The sequence below is a fragment of the Melanotaenia boesemani genome, chromosome 2, assembly GCF_017639745.1.
Source record: "Melanotaenia boesemani isolate fMelBoe1 chromosome 2, fMelBoe1.pri, whole genome shotgun sequence".
Lineage (NCBI taxonomy): Eukaryota > Metazoa > Chordata > Actinopteri > Atheriniformes > Melanotaeniidae > Melanotaenia > Melanotaenia boesemani.
In genome coordinates this window covers 30,407,145-30,425,925 of record NC_055683.1, presented here as the reverse complement: position 1 = coordinate 30,425,925, position 18,781 = coordinate 30,407,145, and the positions used below count along the sequence as shown (strand labels likewise).

General features: G+C 37.9%; 2 protein-coding genes across 2 annotated transcripts; one reads left to right on the top strand and one right to left on the bottom strand.

The window, feature by feature from the left end:
* Positions 1 to 1,551: 1,551 nt before the first annotated feature.
* Positions 1,552 to 9,692, bottom strand: arf2a (ADP-ribosylation factor 2a). Its single transcript, XM_041969893.1, has 5 exons — positions 9,591 to 9,692; positions 4,779 to 4,933; positions 4,571 to 4,681; positions 4,320 to 4,444; positions 1,552 to 3,540 (listed from the first exon to the last, which is right to left on the bottom strand). The coding sequence occupies exons 2-5, from the start codon at positions 4,921 to 4,923 to the stop codon at positions 3,379 to 3,381; spliced, it is 543 nt and encodes a 180-aa protein (XP_041825827.1). The 5' UTR covers positions 4,924 to 4,933; positions 9,591 to 9,692; the 3' UTR covers positions 1,552 to 3,378.
* Positions 9,693 to 11,800: 2,108 nt separating this feature from the next.
* Positions 11,801 to 17,842, top strand: wnt9b (wingless-type MMTV integration site family, member 9B). Its single transcript, XM_041996612.1, has 4 exons — positions 11,801 to 12,012; positions 12,499 to 12,752; positions 14,203 to 14,468; positions 15,844 to 17,842. The coding sequence occupies exons 1-4, from the start codon at positions 11,927 to 11,929 to the stop codon at positions 16,303 to 16,305; spliced, it is 1,068 nt and encodes a 355-aa protein (XP_041852546.1). The 5' UTR covers positions 11,801 to 11,926; the 3' UTR covers positions 16,306 to 17,842.
* Positions 17,843 to 18,781: the final 939 nt, after the last annotated feature.

Genomic DNA, 18,781 nt, shown 5'->3' with positions numbered 1-18,781 from the left:
GATGTCACACTTCGAGGTGGGATGAATCCACACAAAGCACCTACTAAAGGTCAAGTGTGGCACTGTGTGTGGATAAAGTGTGACAGTACATATTTTATTAAAATAATTACAGATCATTTTAGCTTTATCTGATCGTTGCAGCATGTGAGAAAGAGAGATAGATTATGTCAGGAGAGCATGTTGGACCAGTCAAATTGCTTCAGATGAATCAGGATGATAGAAGATAATTACCTCAGATGAGCCTCAATAAAGCAGGAAGTTTAGAATAAAAAACAGCAGATTAGGTCATCAAGCATGTTGTAGTTCAATGTAGGAGGCAGAAGCTGCTAATGAAAGGTGTGAAATAATGTCTGCACATGGATGAGATCACAAGTTACCCTCTGCTCAATTAAAGTGCCTTAGTGAACAAGAAGTATATCATCTCCATCCCAGACTGTGCTCTGAAAGCACAAAGAAAACCTCAAACACCGTCTGGTCTCTTGCTCTCCTTTTAACATGTCTTCTCAGCTGCTCTCTATAAATACATAAGGTGCTGTTTCCAAGGTAACAACTCTATGGAGAATTGGCCACCTGAATTTCAGATGGAGCGTAAAAGAAGCCTGAACAGCGGTATTTAGGAACTGATTCTCATCTCGGAATCTCCCCATAGTAGAACAGAGTCTTCATTAACATTTGTCAAGCTAGCCTGCAACAGCTGGGCAGTTCTGAAAATGATCCCCCTTGCTAACAGGATGTTTTATGTCTGATCTCTGGTGGCATACCATGTCCAGCCTAATGGTGCAGTTATTATAATAATTAACATTCAAATTAACAACTTTATTTAATAACAAGATTTAACTGCGGTCCTCTAGAGATCATATCGGTCTGACATGTAGGTGAGCATCTTTACTCTTTGCTGGATTTTTTTTTTTTTTATGGTAGAATAATTTTTTATATTAGTGTTGTGTGATTGCCCTCTAGTGGTAATAAAACTGTACTGCAACAAGTTTAGGTTTAATTTTAAAAGCTGTTTTGAAGGCACATTCTATACAAATCCAACCACTTATTTGTAACAACTGACAAATAGCATTAGTTTATACAATAATAAAGCCGTCTAAATTGTGCTTTGGGGGGAAACTATGAATGACTGATAATAGTAAGTTCTGAGAAGATATTTGCATCCTAACCTTTTTATGACCAGATAACACAATTGAGGCTGGTGTGACTTAAATCTGCATTTTCTATACAAGACAAGCGATCAAATAATATTTAAAGTGCATTAAAATCTGAATTTTGCTGGGAGAGCAGATGCTGAGATGCTGCTACTTTATTTCAAAATATATATTTAGTCACTTTTCTGTCATAGCCATCATAAAGATCAAAGTTAATGTATGTCATCACACCATGACATTTAAACAAACTCAAAATGGATTGACCCATAGTTTAAACTTTAATCTGACATTTTCAGCCAGAACAACTGATAACTTTAATTCTGTAGACTCAGTGAAAAGGAAAGATTTATCTAGACTGATATCTTTAAATGATTCCAATCAGGCTAGAAGGAAAAGCATATAATAGAGATTCTCTTTAATATAGTGCATTTATCAGATGTTACAGGATGAGCTTAAAAAGGCACACAAACAAAAATATTTGAACACAATGTAATTTGTACAGAAATGATCTTGAAAATTAAAGCTTCACATCTGAACAAAGGGTGGAAGATGAGTTAAAACACATTTTTATCCATTTTTAAATCATTTGTATTTTTTTAGATCTTCATTTCTAACTAGATATGTAACATAAGGAAACAGACTGGTCATTTTTTTTTTACAATTTTCAAACAAAACACCTAAATGTCCAGTTTTACAAAAACAAAACAATACGATGCTCCCTGTTGAGGTCAGTGTAAGCCATCTTTACTCAGGGCTGAAGAATGTTCAAGACAGTTTTTTGTAGTATTATTATTATTATTGCAGAGACCTGTGAGATCAATGGGTGTGGGGAAAACTATTCTGCCTGAAATGGAACAACTGTCTGCTGGTGTAGAAGAATGAGAAATGTTATTGTATGTGGGTTCACTGCAATAGTTGAGAGATGAATGGCTATCTTCACACAAGCCTGTGTTTTGCAAGCTGATGGGGTTGTGAAAAATCGCATCATTAGATGTAAATAACAAACAGGGGAAGTGGCCTGGCCCGAAGCAACAGAGATTAAAATGGTGAGTAACTGTTTACAGGGCCAAGTGATATACTTCCGATTCAACATGTACACAGCACTGAAAAATAAAAGGCCAAGAGCACATACGTGTCCTGCTGAAGCAAACCAATTGGTCCCAAGAGCATTTTACTCATTAAAAAAAATAGCACACCTGGAAGCTCACACTGGAGTAAACCAGGTCATACATGGATCAACAATAACATAATAAAAAAAAAGATAATAAAAAACACCCTAACCAAGAGACTTACAAGAGAATAAAAATATCTACCAGTAAATAAAAAACCAGAGTGGGAGCAAGTCTTAATGCACAAATGAAAAACAAAGGCCTCGTCATTGCAATGGATCGGGTGAGGCTGAAACCCACACAGGCCCAGAGGATAAACACAACCACAACACATGCAGTAGTTACACTCCTTCACATATGTAAACATGCCCTGCAACAGTTATTGCCTTTTTCAGATCCAGTTCTTAGCTGATGCTTTGATCCTTTACATGCACAAAATTAAAAAAAAGAAATTAAGTCTTAATGACAAAAAAGCAAACACAAAGTTGTATCTGACATCTTAACAGGAGGGGCTGAAAAAAGATTAAAAACTTAAATGTAAAAACTACAGAAATTGGTGTGAAGAAGGGTTACATTCTGCTCATTAAGGACCTGCAGTGTGTGGACTTAAAGTCACTAAGAAAATTTGCTTTTAATTCTAAAAAGATAAACTTTTTTGAAGAATGTCAAATGTTACATGGTTCATCTCAGCAGGTTGAACTAATATCAAAAGGCCTTAATGTCATTAGCAAATGTTAAAACTGAATTGTTATCATTTGGTTTTTCTTTTAAAACATTCTTTGTAGATGACACAGAGCACTCAGCATCTTTTGCTGCTTTTTGCTTTGTAGAAACCCAGTGCCTTTGGATGGGCTGACACTGGGGGAATGAGGTGACAGAGAGCAAACTGTGGTCAAGGCACAGCAGGGCTCCCACATACAAACATTCATTCATTTATTCAAAAAATACTTATCCAAGCACACACATACAGTACATGGGTACAGGAAAGCACTGGCCAAAGGTCCAACAATTCAGAAGAAACAGAGGGAAAAAAAAGAAGGAGAAAGCCAGACCAGGACCAGTGCAGTCTCCCAAAAACACTGCAGACAGCTGACAGATGGAGAGGAGGAACAGGTGGATCATTTTGCATTCTTCAGCTGGCTTGAAAGCCAGTCCAGACCCTCATAAAGCCCATCTCCGCTGGTAGCACACGTAGCCTGGATATACCAGTTACGGTGGCGCAGGGAGTGCAGGCTCAGCTTGTCTGTGATCTCAGCTGCATTCATGGCGTTGGGAAGGTCCTAGAAGAGCAAAGAGCAATATTTACATAACAGAAGTGGGAGAAGAGAACAGCTAGCTGGAATCAGCACACATCCTTATTTTACAGAATTTTATACTATAAGGCAAAGAGAGAAAGATGGAGGCATTATTAGCCTTCATGTGACCAGCTAAATGCTGAACATGTGACTGCTGCTGTGAGATGTGTGATGCCGACATGAGCTGGAACAATAGATCCACAGACATGAGTTAATTCATGAGTACAATGAATACATTTATGCCATCAGAGTCCCCAGAGAGAGTTTCTGATACTACATAAATGTAGCATCATAAAAAAAATACAAATGGAATAAAATCTATTTAGTTGCTTTGACATATGCAAATGTCACCACCACACACTCATCCTTCTAATATTTATTATATGGAAAATAATTCCAGGTGTGTGTTTTGTTTTGTTTTTTTTGTTTTTTTAATGAATGAGTAATTCATATATTCAAACTGGCATTTAAAGGGTTAAAATCCAAAAAATTATTGAATTTTTGAGCAGATTGTTTGAATGATTTATGAAAAAAGAGGCAGCAAAAAATAGCTGTATGATGATTTTATAGCAGTTTTTGTGCGTGGAACAGTTTGACCACCATGGTGGGTACTAAATCTGAGGACTAGCAATTTGGATTTACTTTCTAGACAGTTTTTGATAAAAACAGAAATCAAATAGTAAAAATAAATAGTCTAAAATACATTTTTAAACTTACAGAAGCTCTATATGACGACCATACTTGTCAATGAGAATATACCCTACCTGTTTATTAGCAAACACAAGCAGCACAGCATCCCTCAGCTCATCCTCAGCCAGCATTCGCATCAGCTCCTCCTTCGCCTCACCCACTCGCTCCCTGTCATTGCTGTCCACTACAAAGATAAGGCCTGAAAAATAAAAAGGCAAAGATGTGTATGGTGGAGAAAGGGCTTCAAATGTTAAGGACTCATCGACAGAGGACGAATGCTTGGATGACATAGATCACGAACAAATGCTTGGATCGCGCCTCTCACCTTGTGTGTTTTGGAAATAATGCCTCCAGAGTGGCCTGATCTTGTCCTGACCACCAACATCCCACACTGTAAAACTGATGTTCTTGAATTCTACAGTCTCAACATTAAAGCCTGTACAGAAGGGGGATAGTAATGTTTTTAATCTATGCCAAGATATCTGTCAAAGTAGGTGTTTTAGTACGAAACAATGATGGAGGAGCCGACTCACCTATGGTGGGGATTGTGGTAACAATTTCTCCCAGTTTGAGCTTGTACAAGATGGTGGTCTTTCCAGCAGCATCCAGTCCTACCATCAGGATCCTCATCTCTTTTTTACCAAGCAGTCCTTTAAAGAGGCCTAGAAAATTCCCCATCCTGTCTCACCTGCAGAGGGATAAACAGTATTGAGCTCAGGTCTGAAAAGCAGCAACCTGAACTAAAACCTGACAATATGTCTGTCCACAATGTTGTAATCTTCAGTGCTAAATAACCGATGGCCCAAAAGGTTTAATACAAGGCAGTAAAATACAAACTCATATTTCACTTTTTTAAGAAATGGCTGGAGAAGTCTGATGAGTGTTATTTCCTGTTATAATTTGGTGTATTTAAATAATAGCTGCAAAAAAAGGTGTTACTTCCACAAATTTGTCTCATCTCATCCTGTTTGACAAACAGAACAGGAGTGTATGATGCAACAATGCTGCAAAAAGAAATTAAACACACAATTAAGCTGCTGTGGTAAACCTACAGCTGTAGCTGGACCATAAAAAGCACCCTGAGACATTTCATGCAGTATAAACATGAGCAACCCTACTGTCTTGAAAGGAACTCTGGTAAAGACTAATTTCTTTTCTTGTCATAAAGAATACTTCGGCTTATCCTGTCAAGTTTTTATTACCAATGGGTCAACTATACACCTCACAATTCAAACTAAAAACCATTATCAAACAATACATATTTCCATCTACAACAAAAACACTGATGGCAGATCAAAGTTAGATAACACAAAGCTGAGTGAGTGACAGTCTTAAATTTAACTTGTGTTACTACATCTGACTGAAGTGACCTGTCAAGTTTATCTACATAGTTCAGCAACTAGTGTAAACTCAAACATCTTTTCCTGCTTTGTTTTTTTCTTTCTTGGCAGCAAAATTCACAGCAACAAAACAGGTGATTTAACATTTACCCAAAAAAAACGTTTTAGGTCAAAAACTGCCTTAATGTGACAAAACCTGACAAACTCAAAAAAAAAAACAGAACACAGATCGTCTGTTTTTACTGAATAAACACATTCTGTGCTACAGGCATGAATTGAATCATTATCTGTACATCATTCCACAGTAACGTAAAAAATGCAGATAACAATTCCCTTTAAAACAGAGGACACTTGTTTTCTTTTCATTGGCTGTTCACCACAAAAAATAATTTCTCATATTTCCAAACCTGGGAAATATAGTTTGTATTTCACTTTAAAAATAGAGTAAAGCAGCAGACAATTCATTTTCTTCCAAGTGACTAATTAAAAATGAACAGTTATGCTTATATCCCTTTATTTATCAGTTTCTTAGTCAGTTACTTAAAGTTTTCATCCACAGTTTGATGACCACTAAAGGGCCACTTGTCTCAGCTTGATTTAATCTCAGCTATGTGTTTTACACTGCATCAACATTAAGACTTATAAGCATGAGAGAGAAAATTCTTTAAGTGCTGTAACTAGAAACCAGGTAGGGATGACCAGTGTGATATTGCACCATTACTGTTCCAACTTAAAAAAATACTTTAATTATTGATGACACTGCCGATTACTTCTAAATACTACATTAAAATGCTGGGAACCTAGATTTTCTGAGATCAAAATATATAGTTTTTTTTTCTTTAAGTAATCTAGTCACCTTTCTGACGAAATATGTACATTTTTGTTATTTTAACATGCAGCTGATGTCAACCACACTCTCGAAGCTCAAGAGAGAATCAAGGTTTTACACCGGCGACTTGTACAGGCGGTTCTTTGGAAATGGTTTTACAGACAGAAATGACTGCAGATGGTGGAATCGGATGTGGCGGTGCTGCATCATATTCTTCCCTGAGTGCCTTCAGGCACAGAATGGAGTTGTAGGTCAGCAGCATTCTGGAAAAGCCCAAAGGCCAAAACACAATCTCTGTAGGTAATTATGCACGAAAAATGTAGTGAAGAAGAATTTAGGTGTAAAGGAATGTTTAGTCCCACAGCTGTAGGCATGTAACAGGTAAAATATTAGCCAATGTCAGCAACTGGATAACTTAAAATATCAGCATCTTTGTTCTGCAAGTTCTGCAACAGAACTGACTGAAAAAAAACTGTTTTATGTCGACATTCAATCAATGAAAATCGAGTATTTGATAAAAAACTATTAGTTAAAAGGTGTCCCTGTGACCAGCAGCTGAGATAGAAACCCAACAAACTGAACAGACGACAATCCACCAGCGTTACAACAACAGCTTCCCAAACTCCTCCTCAACTGTTCATCATCATAAGCTCTGATCACATCAGACTGTCAAGAACTTCACAAATGTCGATAAATAGGACAGTACATTGCGAACGTTTCTGATACCTGGTTTAGAAATAATAAGTAGACTTTGTGGTGTTTTCAGACTTTCAGTATGCATTACATAAGGTTGTGTTGTACAGAAGTGAGTATGTGGTTTGTTACCACTACTGTCTTGAGAAAGGTATATTATAAATAAAAAAAATTTAAAAAGCAAATAAAAAAAGCATATCTGGGTGTTTCACAACAAATCCTGGTCACATTTCTGCTTCATTTCTATTTCTCTTTCTTTTGGATATCTAAAATATACCCAGAAGTAAGCATTAAGACATTAAGACACCTGTGTGAAGACAGTGAAGAACTAAAGCAGAAAATCGTTTAAAAAGGGTAAAAAAAAACAAACAAAAAACACCAAAAATATAGGATTTTTTTATCAGTTACACAAAAAAACTCAAAGTAAGAGCTACAATCCTGTCATGTAAACTATTAATGTAAGATGAAAATTGTAAAATACAACATGCACACAACAAAAGGAACTGACTCATCTATTTAACACCATGATCAAGCCGGGAGCAGCTTCAGGCGTGTTATCATTCAAGACAAAGAAAAATAAAGAGCACAATGACAGGGATGAAGAGTGTAGCTCACTGAAATGCGAAGAAAAGAATGACTTGAGCTTTCATACAAGACAGGCACTTTAATACTTGGTGTAGTTAGTAATTTTGCAGCTGACGAATAAAGTGCAAGGCGTACAATTTCCCGTAAATCCACCAAGACACACAAGATTAACTATTAGGACAGCTGCTGACAGGGACATCATCCAGCTATCTGTGCAGTAGGTCCACTTGGGTGCACTCATGTAGAAACCCATTAGTCAATCAGAGAAGGCCAACTACTTTTTTTTAATCATTGTTGCCCCCCCCCCCCCCCCCACTCGTACCAGTCACATAGCACCACTTTTCACTGACTTCCTGCTCATCAAGATTTTGAGTTTAATATTTCATTGATGGTTTTTCAGGTTTTTTATGGTTTCAGGTTTTTACAGTCTGCATTTACCCCCACATTGGAAGTTTTACATCATTATACTCCCACTTGGAAAATAATGGTAAATTAATGACATTTTCACTCATTGATGACCACTTCTGATCCGTGAAAAACTTCCTTATTCAAATAACTATTTCCTGGACTTTAAAAACTTTCAAGATCCTATTAAAGATCCACATTTATTTTCTTGTGCTTCATTTATAATTTAATAAATGGGAACTTTTGTATCTTGAAACTAAACTGTGCAACAGATTTTTTTTTCAAATGTATTTTAAAGATTTTTCTGCAAATAAATGCATGTTAAAAAAAACTGGGTGGGCACAATCTCCCTCAGTGCTTTTAGGCTTTCATGACCTTTTTAGACAGTGCTGTTGGCAGAATGCTGCTATAGACTGCAGAGTGGGGAGTGCAGACATCTGAATTATAGCTGAAATGGCACATTTTATAAGAACTATTAACAAAAGGAGGGGGGTGGAAGATAGTAAAACTGCTGTATACTGAATCTAATAGCAGCCATTCCAATAATCAATGGGACCTTCATTTGTGATACTGCTAAAGGGGCCAAATAATGCAGAAATGCTTATATTTAATTAGTTTTATTCTGTACTACTTAGAGAGCTACATTACTATATTCTTAAACTTTGGAAGCAAATACTGGACTGTAAATTTTACAACATCTACTTGGTAACTTTAGTTATCAGCTACATTAAGGACAAAAAAATAAAAATATAAGAAAAAATACATACATTCTCTAAGCATTTAGAGTATTTAAATTTTTATATTGTTGTGTTCTTAAGCAAAAGGTTTATTATTTCTTCAAATGTGATTAATAAACGCTGAAATATATTTTCCCCCATTTTTCCGTTTAGCTTCCATTCATTAATACCTTAAGCTTCGTCAGCTGACGCCCATGCAACCTAATGCTAGCCTTACGTCCTGTGTTGCCTCTCATAATGTCATCCAACAAGTCAGTGCTGTTAAAGCTCTTCACCTTGTTAAAATGCCGCTTTACGTTAGCCACTCACTGCTACTCCAAATTACATTTAACTTAAAAAGAGTTGGTAAGCAGGCATCAGGAGGAGCTAACCATTAACACTGGTGACAGCTCTTAGAGGCTAGCCTGTTAGCTTTCCACGATTCAACACTGGCAAATATTTTTACGATTAAATTAACAAGACAAACTCCAAATGCACCAGAAAAACAGTAACCAATAAAAGAACTATTTATTATAAAATGTGTTTTGTTTTGTATTTTTATCGTTATCCAATGAAAGATTTTTTTTTCTTTGCTAGTCAAGTCGTGAAGTTAAACAGCTACGGAGAGGATAGGCGAACTTTTAACAATATAAAATACAAAACCAGCCACAGAATAGAAAATGTTAGTAAATCCCAAGTTTAATTTTGTTTTTTTTAACATTTGTATTAATTAAATTACGTCTACGAAGCTCATAATTTCCCAGCTGACAATTTTACCTTTGCTGACGTTTTCTCGATCCTTCTTCGCTGGTGCTATTCAACAATAAAATGGCGTTATAGCACAACACCGGCCTCTTCTTCCTCATCATCATCCTCCTACGCCTCGTTTTCCGCTCTGAATATTTTACCACATATCAAAACCTTAGCGCCACCAAGTGGTATGGAGTAGAGATTAATCAATCTTGGTTAAAAACAATAGACCTTGTGATTTTAGTCTCTCACTTCAAACAAAATATAAAATACTTAGCTAATAAATTTATTGACAACATTATTTAAAATAATCATTTAAATCCATTACAATCGCTCTAGCTACAAGGTAATCTAATTTAGGAAGCAACTCACCACTAAAATGATAGGAATAGGCAATAATGAATAAAAATTAGTACTCAAAGCTTTAAAGAGAATTTTAACTAAACTGTTTCTATATCTAACACCACCCATTAAATATTTTTTTTTAAGTAATGTAAGGTTTTTGGACCATTTAAAAGAAAACAACCCTCTGTAAAAAAGAAAAAAATAGTCTATGCAAAAGTCTTGAAATATTTTAAAATGTTAATTTTATTTTTGCTAAGCCATTTTGATGTTGACCTATGATGCATGAAAAACACCTTACTTATATACCAGTTATTTGTTCACACACAGTTAAATAAATAAATAGATAATAGACAAGGCACTTTATCTATCAGCCTGCCACAAAGACTTTTTCTCATGTCTTTAGCTACACCTAAACTAAACATCATTCGACAGACATAAAGTTGTATTTTTGCACCAACCGTATTCTTGCCAAATGAGCTATTAACCTAGCATATCTCCAGTGATTCCTTGAAAATTTTGAAGAAACTAGACAAGTGGAGGGTAAAAGAAAATATGACAGGTCACATAACCTATCAGAATGCATATTAGTATATTCTGTCCTTTTGAAATAAGAAAAAAGTGTAGCAAAGATGGATAGATTATCTAACCCTTCAGATCAGTTTTCTCACTGAAGCGCTCTGAAACGCTCTCCATAGAAAGGTGGCTATCAAGAAGTCATTCATGAGAAGAAACTCAGGGAGAAAATTGTAAAGGAACTGAACTTAAAATCAGTGGCAACAGGTCAGGTGAAGAAATTAAAGAAAACTTTTCAAGTTTGCTCAAATGTTCAAACACATGCTCTATATCCATTCATGTTTGCACATATTTCAGTAAATCACTGCACTCATTTCCCCATTTTCCTGACAGTAGGGTGTTTTTTCTAAAAGACTTTTTAACTGTGTTGTAAATGATAATGGAGAAAATTAAACACTTTCACCAGAAACAAGCTTTAACCTGGTTTATTAGCAAATAAATAGTGTAGCAATGTTGCCATTTTCAAGTGAGGACACATAACAGTAAACCAATGATTTTTTTTTCAATCTTTTACAATGTGAAACAAATGTTTAAGTTGGGAAGAAGCTAAAAATTTATTTATTTGTACTTTCTAATGAAATTATAAAACCGTGATGTTGCATCATGCTCTTTTATAGAGCTGAGTATCTGTAGGATCTTTCTCGTTTCTATACATTTTCTCCCCACTAGATGGGGGTCTATCCATGACCGGGAGAGTTTGATTGGAGGAACAAGCCTTAAGCAGTGTCTTAATTTCATGTCATGGATACTTCTTTGTCTGCCATTCTTTTTATTTGTTCACAAGATTCTAAATCAATACTTCTTCCTTTTGTTGTTGTTGTTTGTTTTGTTTACCTCCTTTTAATTATAATTATTGTCATGCAGGTTGTTACTTTATTCTAATGCAGTAAAAGGTGGTAAACTTTGTTTAGCTTTCATAGAGACGTTTCAGACACAGAACATTCAATAAATACCAAACAATCTTAACAAACAGAAATTAAGATATGAGTTTAGGAATTCAATATACATTTGAAATGTTAACGTGTAGATTTTCATTGGAATAAACGTAAATTCTTGGTGCGAAGTGTCTTCTCACTTAATTGTTTGAGGTTGTTTCTTTTACGCATGTTAATGGAAGGAGACGCGTTTGCGGCACTCAGGTGCATTTCAGGTTGCTATGTCACAGCAAATAGGCTGCAGTAGTTTTAGCTCCCTCACTTGAGTGGGGTTGCAGTAGGAGGGATACAATATACAGTAACAATCCTACTTAATCCAATGAGGGCGCGGCGGGATGCTGCTTCCTCCTCCAAAAAGCCCTGCCTCCCCGCGGACCACAGAGCCATGCGCATCGGGCTGGAAGTTCTGTGTGTGCATGTGGGGCCCCTTAAAGAGAAGCGCCGAACAGACGGCACAGACTTTCTCCATTGAAGAATCAGCGAAATGAGGAACAGCGCCAACCCGGCACCATGCGCTCCAGGCTCCCAAGGACCGCCTGCCTATTGCGAATCATTGCACTCTGCATCCTTCTGTCGCACACTGCAGCTTATTTTGGGTCAGACTTTTAACCTTTTTTTTTTCTACAGCACATCACTTTTATTGACAAACATTGTTGTTTTTGTCCTTGGGCAGGAGCTTTAACCAAATTACGCACGCGCAATTGTGCGCAAACATTTTCAAATTGTATAATTTATATTTTAAATAAAATCTAGTTTTTAAATGTGTGCTGAAATGTAATGTATCAGCACTTTTAGTTTGCATCTCTACCAAATAAACATTCATTATCCGGTAATTCTTATGTATTTTATTGGATTTGTTGGTATGCTGTTTTTTATTTCTATCAGAAAAAAACTGTTGTTGTTTGGAAGTTACTTTAAATGTCCACATTTGTAGCATATTTTCAATCATTTATGTATGCAAATGATTATGGCTATTTAAAAAAAGAGAGAGAAGTATTCAGAAATGTTAAATTATTGTGGGCGATATTGTTCCAGATTTTACAATTTAGAGTGTGCGTTTTTCCCCATTTTCATTCGTACAGGCTGACAGGTCGGGAGCCCTTGGTGTTCTTACCAGGGCCGTTTTCCAATGACGCTCCAACAGGAAAGGCCCACCTGAAGCAGTGCGAGCAGATGACTCTGACCAGGCGGCAGAAGAGATTGTGCCGCAGGGAGCCTGGTTTGGCCGAGACGCTTCGGGAGTCGGTGCGCCTCAGCCTGCTGGAGTGTCGCTATCAGTTTAGGAACGAGCGCTGGAACTGCAGTCTGGATGGCCGGGGAAGCCTCCTGAAAAGAGGTTAGCCATCTTTCTCAGCCTTTAATCTTCACCCACATGGTTTCATTTAATTTGACCACAGTGGGCAGGTGTGGGTTGTTGCTGCCGTGATCTGGCCTATATGCGAAATGTAATATTTATGTCTCTTACCCAAAGTGAGACACGTACCTGCTATATATTTTTTTATTATTATTTATTATCATGCACTAAAATAACATATATTTTTTAAAATTAATAACATTAAAGACGTCTGTTTTAAAAAAAAAGACGCAAAGTCAAGCGCTTAAGGCTGTGATGTTCGTGAAATTGGCTAATTTGTCTATACAAGAAGTAATCTAGAAAAATATTCGTGTAAAAAAAAACTACAATGAGAAAACCGTTTACCACCGGCTGAACCATTACACAAACTTATAATATATATTTATAAATTCGTTCACATGCCACACAAGTCTTTTTTTAAAATATATTAATTCTTTAATTCCATGGTATCTTTAAAAAACTGTATCAAATATAAAGGGCTGTTTTATTTATATTTGCTTTTCTCTCTTTTATGAGGATAAGACCTTACTGTCTAGCTGGCACTGCAACACAAATGAGTTCAAACTCTTACAGTTACTGTTACTGCAGCTGCAGTTTTATTTAACTCATGGCCTCGTTTTTATTTAGAAGATGGAATGGTGTGGGTTTTTTTTTCACTAACACTCTTCTAACATCTGTAAAACCAACTAAAAACCAACTATTATGTGAAAATAGCAGACTCCTTTAAATCTCTTTACTTTAAAAGTTGTCTGAATTTGCTTTAGTAGCCTTTGTATGGTTTGATGCAAAAAAATTGATTAGATATACTTGGATCTCCATATTGGATACAAATCAAAATTCCAGCAGGTCTGCCAGGCACACAAAATGCTGTAGGATCATCCAGGCTTTATGCATATGGATATCAGCGTGTGGGAGAACATGAACAGGTCAGCACAGAGGTAATGAGGGAGTAGAAAGCCAAGAAAATGTGGTGTTGTGGAAAACGCTCGAGCCCTGTGGTTATTTTTATCTCGGGAAAGTGCCCATTCCCAGAGGAAAAGGGTGGCGTGATTACCCACTTTCATCTGGGAAAATCCTTCCTAGTCAAAATAATAATTAATTGGATCAAAATATACCCTGGTGATGACTTTGGGTGAAGCAAATAACAGAGTTCAACCACAAAGAAATGTCAGAAGCAGAGTTATGACACAAGAAAACTTGCAGAATTGCTGAGGTTGTTGCAAACCATGACAACATAGTGCACCATTTGTAAACATCTTAGCTCTAAGGCTTAGTTACTGGTATAAAAAGACATTATAAATTACACAGTTTGCTCTGAGATCCATCATATTTAACAATTCGACTCAGATAAAAAAATTGCTGATTGCATTTTTTTTTTTTTTTATATATAAAGTTATTTCTCCTCTGTTGATGACTTTTCCTTCCATTCCAGCATTCAAGGAGACCGCCTTCCTGCTGGCAGTGTCCTCTGCAGCACTGACCCATGCGCTAGCTAAAGCATGCAGCTCCGGACGAATGGAGAGGTGTACGTGTGATGACTCCCCTGGTATTCAACATCGAGAAGCGTGGCAGTGGGGGGTCTGCGGTGACAACCTGAAATACAGCACCAAGTTTCTCAAGAAATTCCTCGGCCAAAAGAGGGTCAGCAAGGACCTGAGGGCTCAGATCGACGCACACAACATTAATGTTGGAATTCGAGTGAGTGCAGCAATATGACATCAAATGTTTTTCAGCCAAAACAACATGCCTTTCAATCTTTTATGATGCCAAAGGCAACAAAACACCTTAAAATAAGCCATAATTTACTCAGTTAGCAGGGCTGCATTACTTTTTCTTTCTGCATTTGCACTTCAGTCACAAAACAGTTCATGAGAGGATAAAGATGCAGAATATTTTCAGGGTGGCATTTAGACAAACACCCCCTCCCTGTCTCCTGTTTGCTGCCGTGTTTGGCCTGTGTTGCCAATATAGTAGCAGTGCAGCAAGGAGACAAGTTGGCTGTTGGATCTTCAGAGCCAGGTGTTCTCAGGCATGATAAAGCTTGCTGTGCGGGCCAACAGAAAATTAAAGGTCTCATGTTGGAGGGAACGATTATAACTGTGGCCTCTTTTTAATATACGAGCAAGCATTTTTTTCCACTTACTGGATCACTGTGCGCTTCATAAATCCACCTAATGTTCATAACCACCACTCTCGAGCTCTAAAATAGCAAGCCCCAGGGTGCAGCTCCGGTAGCTCACACCTAAACGGGCCTGGTGGGGACGAAAAGGAAAAACACAACAGGAAGAACTCTATCTTATCTCATCTCCATTGAGTTAAAAGTTTTACACCAATGTGGCTGAAAAGAAACCAGGAGTGGTGTTAAAAAAAATGAAGTGGTTGAGTTCCCCTCAGCTTGCAGTAATGGTCCTCTGTAGACACCTGAGGGGTTCATACCTGCACAGGGAGGAACTGAGCAGAACTTTTCAACCCAGCAATCCCCTCTGGCTCTCTCTGTTTGACCTGTCTCTGGCCCCTGCCAAGACAGCAGCTCTCAGCCTGACTGATTGTGCTCTCATCACTGACCATCAAGCTCAGTGAACTATTAACCTAACCGAGAGGCAACATCACAAACAGTGGCTATATACGTTGTTTCTTTCCTTAAACAGATATTCTTATCAATGTTTTCCATGAGCAGGCATGCACTAGAAACTGGGTGGAGAGATTCCTTCTACGCTGCTTGTCACCTCTGCCTGAGGCTTTAGGAAAAAACAGATAGAAGAGAGGCAGACAGAGCTAGTTTCAACACATTTACGGGTAAAATAGCAAGAGCTGTCCAAATGAGAAATGTGAAGTGGATGAAATACGACAAGGTGAGCAGTGCCCCTCAATCCATTATGTCAAAAAATTTTGACTGGAGTGAGCTACAGGCACATATCTGCAGACCACCATCCCTAAGCTTGTACCCACCCTGCAGGAAACTGTCTCACTCTGTCCAGATAGACCCCACAGATAAGAGGCCAGGTAATGAATCAAACTGAAATATCTGACATTTCTTTTTTCCCTCCTTTTTGTTTTACCTCTCCAATCTTAGGCAGTAAAGAGTGGACTGAAAACAACCTGCAAGTGTCATGGTGTCTCCGGCTCTTGTGCCGTACGGACTTGCTGGAAGCAGCTGTCACCTTTTCACGACACCGGGCGGCTGCTGAAGTATCGGTACGACACTGCAGTGAGAGTGCAGAGCGTCACCAATGCGGCCACAGGGGAGACTGAGCTCGCAGGCCCCCGTCGCCATGGCCAGAGCCTCCGCACCACCGACCTGGTCTACCTGGAAGACTCCCCCAGCTTCTGCAGGCCTTCCCGTTACTCACCAGGCACGGGTGGCCGGTCATGCGCCAAAGACACCAGCTGTCAGAGTCTATGCTGTGGACGAGGTTATAACACAGCCATGCGCCTCACCAGCCTGTCCTGCCACTGCCAGGTACGCTGGTGCTGCCATGTGGAGTGTCAGACATGTGTGAGGGAGGAGGAGGTGTACACCTGCAAAAATGCATAAACAATGAGAAAAATATACATAAAGGCAGTTTGAAAAGACTTGAAACAGAAGAGAGGATGATGGATGAAACAGTGAAAAAATGTGACAAAGATTGATCTTCTACAAGACTGAACTGTAAACTCTTACAGACAAACCACTGAGGGATCTCATCTAAGTGTGTTTAAAGAGCTCTTTCCTGACTTGCATGTTATTTTGGGAGGAAAATACTAATGTAATGTTATGATATTGCTGATTACTTACTAATCACCACTGATTTGATATGCAGCAGCTTACTGTAGGTGAGGATGTTTTTAAACTACCCTGCTTTTCTCTCGCTGGATGCACTGAAATCCCACTTTTCTGGGAAGGAGGGAAACAAGCTCTTAAAACAGGTGCTGGACTGGAAGAAAAACCAGCAGTACTACTGCACGGGAGCTCTGACAGTGACTTTGTTGTTTCATAAGTGTCCTCCTACATTTGACTATTTATTGTGCCAGTCTTTTATGTCTGATAAACTGCTGCTTTGTACTTTAAATCTTCTAATTAAGTGTTGCCAATAAGGCTGAAATGGACTTCAGAGGAATCTACCTGTCTGTCTTTCTGATTGCTGTGTTGGTATTTTCTGCTGTGGAGAACTTTTAAAGTTCTTTTCTGAGTGAAAGCACTTAAGTTGCTCTTGCTACATATTTTACAAAGTGTATTGTAACCGTTAAGGTCTAAATATATGCTTAGATAGAATCACTGGAAGCTTTAAGGAGCGGCTGGCACCACTGATATACATTGCAAGTACATGCATTGACAGGGTCATCATGGAAAGAAAGAAGCCGGGTTTCAGTTGCTCTTATGGAAATGTCTATGGAAATCTCTACATGTTGAGTAATGTGTGCAGAGCAGAACAAAGGGCGAGAATAACAGTGAGGGAAACACTGAAAATCTGGGAACATACCAGCCCTCTTCTTCTATTTCCATTAATAGAAGCCCACACATTCCCCTTTTTTTATTACCAAGTGTAAAATTGCCAGACTGAATTATTTGGTCTTCATAGTCTAAATTAGCCACATATTTGTTCTCTGTGCCTTTGAAGTAGGTCAGTCATGCTCCCTATTTTCCCTAATTGCTAATCAAAGAAAATCACCATGTTTACTCCCCTTACATCCAACTCTTAAATCCATGTGTGCAGGTCGAAAGTGCATGCAGGACCCAAAACATCTGTTTTTATTGGGCAGTTTATGTTTTATTTCAATGACTCTGACCCGTACATGTGACATGATAATAACTCACATCGGGGCTGCAGGCGTCTAACAATGTGGAATCATTATTTCTACCTCACTTTAACTTTTGGCAAATATCAGTAAGATTTATGAGCTATGCAGAGCCTCTCTATAGATACACGTCTTTCCCTCTGCATTTGAAATATCATATTTTAGATATCTGTAAAGGTAGTTTAAATGTGGTAATAGTTATAATCATTAATCAAAACAAAATGTTTTTTTTTTATCTTGTTGCTTCACATTTTATTTAAAACAAATAAGATGAATAAATAGACAAACATTTCTTAGAACTATGTGTTTGTTGTGTCTTGCTCAGTTGCTGCAGGTGCTCACATTTTACAAAGCCATCACTTATGCATATACACACACACACATAATCCACACGCAACAGAGAAGCAAGAGCAGTCCACCTGCCTGAAACCCTGCATCTACTGAAAACCACTTCCTGATGATGACGCCCTGCCCTTCTTTTCATCTGAAAATACTGCGGTCTCAATGCATCACCGTCAACCGCCCAGTAAAACGGCGAGGTGAAGGGGGTGGGGTAGGTGGAGGACATGCGTACAGGTGTTGTGCCTCTGGCCAGCACACCAACTACGATGACAATTATAATGACGAAGATGATGACAAAGGTGATGACTCAGTGGAGTGCCGCCCTTGCAGAAAATCTGACCTCCAAATCACTGTTAGAATTTTACAATGAGCCAACCCAGAACCATGATGAGAGCAGTTTACGTGCCATTATCCCTGAATCATAACTTTCCACCCATTTGCAAGGCATCAGTGAACCCACAAAGGGCTTTTGTATGAGGTATTTACAGTGTACTCAGCTGCTTTGATGTTGCCCTCTTATTACCATGATTACACATTATTATTCCTTATTAGAACATCAACTTGAGACCCAAAATATTGGAGTTAATTATAAAACAATTTCACAAGTTTAATCACCTTAAAGAATCTCATCATAGACGTGCAACGAGGCATTGTTAGAGCAAATTATCTCTCCATTCAATAAGTACACTTGTCTTGCATTGGAAACCCAACCCGAATACCTTCAAATATCTTTCTTTTGAAGCTTCATTTGAAAATATGTAACTTTTAAAGATGCTTAATTTCAAAAGCAACAGAATGCACATTAACTCTTAGAACCCTGTGTCAAATTGTTGGGCCACTGCTGCACAGCCATAATGAAATCATATATTTCTGTAACTACAAAGTCTATTTGG